This window comes from Silurus meridionalis, chromosome 3, assembly GCF_014805685.1.
Source record: "Silurus meridionalis isolate SWU-2019-XX chromosome 3, ASM1480568v1, whole genome shotgun sequence".
Classification (NCBI taxonomy): Eukaryota; Metazoa; Chordata; class Actinopteri; order Siluriformes; family Siluridae; genus Silurus; species Silurus meridionalis.
The window spans coordinates 31,903,862-31,911,361 of record NC_060886.1 but is presented as its reverse complement, the minus strand read 5'-3'; the positions used below and the strand labels follow the sequence as shown (position 1 = coordinate 31,911,361).

General features: G+C 41.1%; 3 protein-coding genes across 4 annotated transcripts in view; 2 read left to right on the top strand and 1 right to left on the bottom strand.

Annotated features, from left to right (window-relative positions):
- The first annotated feature begins 804 nt into the window (after window positions 1-804).
- Window positions 805-3,003, top strand: LOC124379849 (endonuclease domain-containing 1 protein-like). The gene is made up of 2 exons (XM_046840435.1): window positions 805-1,255; window positions 2,181-3,003. The coding sequence occupies exons 1-2, from the start codon at window positions 941-943 to the stop codon at window positions 2,811-2,813; spliced, it is 948 nt and encodes a 315-aa protein (XP_046696391.1). The 5' UTR covers window positions 805-940; the 3' UTR covers window positions 2,814-3,003.
- A 1,162-nt stretch (window positions 3,004-4,165) lies between these two features.
- pdcl3 (phosducin-like 3) lies at window positions 4,166-6,566 on the top strand. Its single transcript, XM_046840525.1, has 6 exons — window positions 4,166-4,284; window positions 4,628-4,745; window positions 4,817-4,907; window positions 5,188-5,331; window positions 5,415-5,623; window positions 5,807-6,566. The coding sequence occupies exons 1-6, from the start codon at window positions 4,279-4,281 to the stop codon at window positions 5,950-5,952; spliced, it is 714 nt and encodes a 237-aa protein (XP_046696481.1). The 5' UTR covers window positions 4,166-4,278; the 3' UTR covers window positions 5,953-6,566.
- A 163-nt stretch (window positions 6,567-6,729) lies between these two features.
- The window catches only part of nms (neuromedin S), a 4,506-nt gene continuing 3,735 nt past the window's right edge, over window positions 6,730-7,500 (bottom strand). Inside the window, exons 7-8 of one of the 2 annotated variants that reach the window (XM_046840572.1) lie at window positions 7,448-7,488; window positions 6,730-6,815 (exon numbers count right to left, since the gene is read on the bottom strand). In XM_046840572.1, the coding sequence (XP_046696528.1) occupies window positions 6,782-6,815; window positions 7,448-7,488 (75 nt within the window). In that variant the 3' untranslated portion in view covers window positions 6,730-6,781. The remainder of the gene's footprint in view (window positions 6,816-7,447; window positions 7,489-7,500) is intronic. The other variant, XM_046840580.1, reaches the window with a different exon arrangement.

Here is a 7,500-nt window from a genome sequence, read left to right as displayed (position 1 = left end):
AATGGTGTAAAACTGCTGTAACAAATAATATCTTTCCATACAACGTGTTGTAATATAACTCCATAAGCTCCTGAGATGCTGCTGAGTGTTTGAGTTGAAATTATTTAATCCAGAAAAAACAAATTTTTATTATTTGGAGAGTTCAGTTACAGTGATAGTAAAGTTGTGAGGGACTGAGGAACGTACGTGACCTTCTGTAAAACAACACGTTGTATTCAAACTATTTAATATTAAAATGTATATCGATATAAATACAATTATATTGTGTTAATACTGCATGTGTGTGTGTGTGTGTGTGTGTGTGTGTGTGTGTGTGTGTGTGTAAGAACTTTTTTCACCCTCTAAACATCTGACTGGACAAATATTTGATCAGCTGCTGAAATATGTTCAGTTTGTGTAGTTTCCTTTTGGATCTAATCAGTGAACATGCTGAGTGAAGATAGAAACTCTAACATCTAACCTGCAGGAGGCTGTTGATATAACAGGTATATTCAGAGCCTCCATGAACTGAAAACCAGGAGCAATAGTGCAGGGTTGGAAAGGAGACAGATGATGAACTGCGATGGGAGGAAATGAAGAGATTTTGGACTGATATACATTTACAGTGTTTTATTACAATATACACAGTTCATAAACAGAACACGGAGTAAAACGTTTTAACAAATGGCAAGTGGAAATAAATAAATATAAATAATAGAATTGATTTGCTGATGAGTCTAATGTTTACTCGACTCTGTGCTAAATACAGTTTAAAGGCTGATCTCCATATTTCCTTACAGCAGCCTTTCAACCTCACTGATGTCTGACTCGACTCGACCCTTCTAATGAGAAATAGGGCATGTTTACTGAGAGCTAACATCAACAACCTTATCAAAATCAACTGCTCTTTCTGTGCTGTTGTGTATTTAATCCCTGAACCTCACTCTTACTCACCTTCACGATGAAGCTGCTCACACTGGGGTTTATGCTGCAGGGATCTTGGTGCTTGGCCTTTGGAGAAGTGGTAGACTCTTTTAAAGTTTCATGTCCTGATTTCTTTATTGAAGATCCATCAGACCAGAACGTCCACTACCCTCCCACTGTTCTTATCGACAGTCAAAATCCAAACAGATACAAGCAGATTTGTCAGAAATGGAGAGACTCATACAGATACGCCACTCTGTACGACACGGAGGGCAGAATTCCTGTCTACTCTGCGTATTACTATGTAGGATATCACAAGGTACACAAAGCTGAATGGAAAATCGAACCACAGGTGAGTTTCTGCATAAATTATATTAAAGAGAAAATTTAATTTATATAATTTATTATAATTTATCATTTATCAAACAAATAACAGTCCGATTTAATATTATACAAATACCACAGGAAATACATTTACTGCCCACTTCAAAAGAAACATGAACATTTATGAACTTTTCAGTTTGTGACCAGTGTGACAGACCTGTAGTGATGAAGAGCAGAACCCTAACCCTGTAGTGATGAAGAGCAGAACCCTAACCCTGTAGTGATGAAGAGCAGAACCCTAACCCTGTAGTGATGAAGAGCAGAGCCCTAACCCTGTAGTGATGAAGAGCAGAACCCTAACCCTGTAGTGATGAAGAGCAGAACCATAACCCTGTAGTGATGAAGAGCAGAACCCTAACCCTGTAGTGATGAAGAGCAGAGCCCTAACCCTGTAGTGATGAAGAGCAGAACCCTAACCCTGTAGTGATGAAGAGCAGAACCCTAACCCTGTAGTGATGAAGAGCAGAACCCTAACCCTGTAGTGATGAAGAGCATAACCCTAACCCTGTAGTGATGAAGAGCAAAACCTAACCCTGTAGTGATGAAGAGCATAACCCTAACCCTGTAGTGATGAAGAGCAGAACCCTAACCCTGTAGTGATGAAGAGCAGAGCCCTAACCCTGTAGTGATGAAGAGCAAAAACCCTAACCCTGTAGTGATGAAGAGCAAAAACCCTAACCCTGTAGTGATGAAGAGCAGAGCCCTAACCCTGTAGTGATGAAGAGCAGAACCCTAACCCTGTAGTGATGAAGAGCAGAACCCTAACCCTGTAGTGATGAAGAGCAGAACCCTTACCCTGTAGTGATGAAGAGCAGAACCCTAACCCTGTAGTGATGAAGAGCATGTCATATGTTAATCTTCTATATGTTTTGATATATTTTTTTTCCCTCAAGCTTGATGACCCCAATCAACAACCTGAAATGGCACGAGAGGGAGAGGAACCGATTAAAGACCTCGGCAAATTCCAGGCAATATATGATGATTACGCATCTCAGTCAGTTTACACCAGAGGGCACCTTTATCCACGCTGCCACAATAACGATCAGGATTGTGCTATTGCCACCTACACACACACCAACGCAGTTCCACAGACTCAAGAAGACAACAACGTGTGGGCTCACCGAGTAGAAAGAAAGATGGAGAAACTCATAGCAGAAACTTGTGACAGGGGTTTTGCACATGTTGTGACTGGAGCAGCGCCTGGACAGACCTGGATGAAGATCAGGAGAGATAACGTCCCTGTCGAAAATGGAGTCAACATCCCCGAATATTTCTGGACTGCCTACTGCTGCCATGACAAAACAAAACCGAACGATCTCCAGTCAGGTGCCTGGTTTGGCAATGTTCTAAAGAATAAACTGGTTGTGCGGAAGGTGACGGTGGAGCAGCTGGAGCAGGAGCTCTCATCTCTGTATGGAAAACCAGAACAAGAGTTCAGATTTCAAGTGTTTGGAGGTTTGTGCCAAGGGAGTAAAATCACCACATTTATTTATAATCTGATTGACCTTTCTTTAGCCTTTTTTTAGTAATTATCCCTTAACCCAAGTATCAGTGTTCCACTTCCTGTCCTGACAGAAGCACATGCTATTCGATTTTATTTCAAACTGTTCAAGGAACCTAAAATACAGGTACATTTATGTTGGAACAGATACTACTTTGTGGTTGTCAATAATAAATAAATGATTAAACAAACCAAAGTAAATCATTAAAATCTAATGTTTATAAAGCTTGATTCCTTCATCATGCTCTTCAACTCACTGATGAGTTCAAAGTCCGCTTGGCTCTGTTCTTCAGGGTTCAGCCCTAAATAAACCTGATCCCAGACCCTACTGCCCTTACACTCACACACACACACACACACACACACACACACACACACACACACACACACACATTTAAATTAATCTCATAAACACCACAAACATGGAAGATGAACCTCCTAAAGTGCTAAACAGATGAGGAGATGAGAAGGTTGCTGTGATGTGACTGGAAGATGAGTCGTCTCAGTCCAGATGTGTGCTGAGTCTGAACCCATGTACAGGTGAAGTGATTCACCACACAGAGAGCTGACTGACACACACCAGGAGCTAACACAAGATAGAATTTAGAATTTAGATAATCTGACTGGCATCTGCTTCTTCTTATTCTTATTATTCTTATTATTATTATTATTATTATTAGTAGTAGTAGTAGTAGTAGTAGTAGTAGTATTATTATCAGTGGTGAACAGTAATACGGTAAAAGTAATTTGTTCCTCGTGTCAGATTCTCGCGGACTTTCACTCTATTTTAAGGTTCATTACTGAGAGTAAACGTAAAGACACGCAGGCTGCAGCTCATCCAGTCACCAAACTGTTAAAAATCATACAAATAAAAAGTGGCTGGGTGTGTATATATATATATATATATATGTGTGTGTGTGTGTGTGTGTGTGTGTGTGTGTGTGTAAATAATGTGGGTAAATAATCAGTACAGCAGCAGAACTCTACACCAGTATAAGATGGAATGTGTGGTTTTAAAGGGGAACCAGAACAAGAGGCAATAAAGTGTTTTTTGGGAAATCTATTTCCGGTTCTGTTGGTGACGTAATCGCTAGTTTCAGTCCTGCCCTTATTAGTGTGTGTGTGTGTGTGTGTGTGTGTGTGTGTGTGTGTGCGGGTTGATCGACAGCACGCGCTGTCAAACACTGTCACATGTCCTTATGTGGTCATAGCGGAAGTGTGTTCCCCCGGTTTTATCGTCCGTGCAGAAATCTCCTCTTGTCGTATTTCTTGCACAGTGTTTTCACAGTATGGATATTTATTTTATATTTGTATAAATTTTTATTGAACACTAAGTTTTTATTTAAATAATTTAAGAGCTGCGCGCGCACGCCTCTGTGTGTGTGTGTGTGTGTGTTCTAACGCGAGAACGTCGTTTCCAGTCGGAATGAAATAGCCGGCGCTCTTTCCGCCGTGTTGAGGAGCAGTAAGAAGAACTCAGCTGGGAGAAGATGCAGGTTTGTGTGGATTTACTGTGACTACTGAAGTTATTTTTGATAGATTTAAATGTAGCTGATAAATAAAGCGCTTTCTGTTTGATGGTCGAAACACACACACACACACACACACACACACACACACACACAGACACACACAGACACACAGACAGAACCCATGGCAGATCTTCTTTATTCGCTCTGTAAACTGATTGAATGTGGGGTTCACTAGGGTTCAGAAGGTTTAGTTTTGTACACTGCAGGAGGAGAAACATCTCCAGTCCTCAGTAGATTCTGGGAGCTGTAAGTTCTCGGTCTCTAAAGTGATCTTGTAGATCCTAAACCTCCTCCATCTCCACTCCAGAATCCAAATGAAGACACCGAGTGGAATGACATTCTCAGAAAGAAGGGAATCCTTCCTCCAAAAGAAACCCCAAAGGAGGATGAGGAAGAGGAGCAGGCGGTTCAGCAGCAGTCCATTGGTGAGGTTTTCAACAATAAAGTCTTTAATCCATTTTTACTGTGTACAAACGGCTCCTGCTGTTTCCTGCAGTAAAAACCTACGAGGACATGACCCTGGAGGAGCTGGAGGAAAATGAGGATGAGTTCAGTGAGGAGGATGAGATCGCCATTGAGATGTACAGGTAAAGATCTCAGCTTTATAAGATTTACAGGAAGTAACTCAAATCATTTAACTCCTTTGTTTTAAACGATTTAGATAACGAAGAAGATAACGCAGGGTTTCTGTGTGAAGTTTAAACTTCTCAAACACACTCTGGTCTCCATGTTTTACACACTGGAGGATTTTACACCTCATTTACATGGAGAGCGAGTGCAGGATCTTCACCGTTTATTACTTTATTTATATTTGAGAATTCAGAAAGCTGTATATTATAAGTGTGAGTCTGTAATGTACTTTCTCAGGCAGAAGAGACTCGCTGAGTGGAAAGCGAAGCAGATGAAGAACGTGTTCGGGGAAGTGAAGGAGATTTCAGGTCAAGATTACATTCAGGAAGTGAACAAGGCTGGAGAAGGCATCTGGGTGGTGCTGCATCTCTACAAACAAGGGTGTGTGTGATAGTTGGTGCATGGTCATGATGTTTTTTTTTTTAATTGAGGATGAATTAACAGTACACATTAATATTTCCCAGAATCCCCCTGTGCACGCTGATCAATCAGCACTTGTCCTCTCTGGCGCAGAAGTTTCCAGACACTAAGTTCCTGAAGTCGATCTCCACCACATGCATCGCTAATTATCCCGACAGAAACCTGCCCACCATCTTCGTTTATCACCAAGGAGAGATGAAGGCTCAGTTCATCGGGCCGCTCGTGTTCGGAGGAATGAACCTCGCGTGTGATGGTACGTGTGTGTGTGTGTGTGTGTGTGTGTGTGTGTGTGTGTGCGTGCGTGTGCGTGCGTGCGTGTGCGTGCGTCTGTGCGTGCGTGCGTGTGTGTGCGTGTGTTTGTGCGTGCGTGCGTGTGTGCGTGCGTGCGTGCGTGTGTGTGTTGTCCCTGGTGTAATATCAGTTTTCTCCTGCTCAGAGTTGGAGTGGCGTTTGTCAGAATCCGGTGCAGTGAAAACAGACCTGGAAGAAAATCCCAGGAAACAGATCCAGGACCAGCTGATCTCCTCAGTCCGCTCCTCAGCTCCTGCCCACAAATATGGAGACGAATCTGATGATGACTGAAGTTTTCTGTCGTTAGGGGTTTTTTTTAAATGTTTGTAAGGACTTTATGATTTCAGGTTTGGACGAATCTGCATTCCAGTAACATTTTCTAATGCACCACGCCCACTTCCTGTTCAAAACTCCGACTGCGTGTTAACCTGTGTGTGTGTGTGTGTGTGTGTGTGTGTGTGTGTGTGTGTGTGTGTGTGTGTGTGTGTGTGTGTGTGTCCATTGATCAATAAATACAGTAACGAATCTCACACGGTGATTTTACTGTTTCATCTCCTCAGTGTATCTTGTTTTACTCTAATACTGAGATGATTAACCTTTTACATCTTCCCCAGTGTGTGTACACACACACACACACACACACACACACACACACACACACGCACGCACGCACGCACACACTGTTAACAACAACTGGACACCTGGATGATTATTATAATCTACAGGTAATAATCCTAAAGGCACAGCCCTCTAGTGGTGGTGATAAAAACTGCAGAGACTCACATGACATTTGGGTTTTTAAAAGCTGTTATTCATTTTATAAACAATAAATATTATTTTTGTTGTTATTTGATTCTGACCCTTTTTCTGTTATCCTTTATAATAAAAACAAACCTGTACATTTATGCTGCTCTTGTTTATTTCTGTTTTCCTTTAAAATGTACATTTTGTTTTATATAGGCTGTTTTTATAAATTTATATCAACTGAATTTATCATGCAGATCTCACACACACACACACACACACACACACACACACACACAGAGTAAGGGCAAGAGAAAAGCCAAACACAGTACACAAGTTTATTTACAGAAGCAGTGATTTTACACTCCAGATGATGTTACTGTAGTGTCCCACTTAACATCTGGTCACATCTGTGGATGGGAAAAGATAATCCTGTTTACATGAAATGTTTAAGCGTACACACCTGAAAGTCCTTTCATATGAGTGTCTCTGTGCATGTGCTGAACTTTCTCTGTAGTCATGAGTGCTTTTCACCTTCATCCTCATTCTGATCTGCTCCTCTGACCCCAGACTTTACTCTAACTGTGAGCAGAACTTCCTGTCTAAGACTCTTCTGTTTGTGATGTATCTTATAACAGCTGAGAAGCTGATGTGTACATTCCAGAGCAATCTTATAACATATACTTGAAAGAAAGGAGTGGAAATGAATCAAGAATTAAACAGATGCTGTAGATCTCTGTAGATCTTTCTCACTCCTGATGCTGATCTTATCAGAGTGTTGATGAGCTGCATCAGGTGAGGAACAGGACCAGCTCAACACTCAACTTTATATAAAACACCCAGAAGATCATTTATGAAAAAAACAAATCAGTTATTTCCTGTTACTTATCTCAAAGAGGAACATGTTCAGAAAAAGACTCTACTGAGTTTCTCTGAGAGCTGTGGTCAGAACAGAAACGAGTACAGAGAGAAGTTCTAGTATAATAAACACTAATTAATTTATATTAATCTTCATCTATGAACTTCTATTGAAATCCCTCACCTGGACCAAGTGTGTGAGTGAGTGCAGGTTCTCTTCAGTGTCTCTAAGAGAAA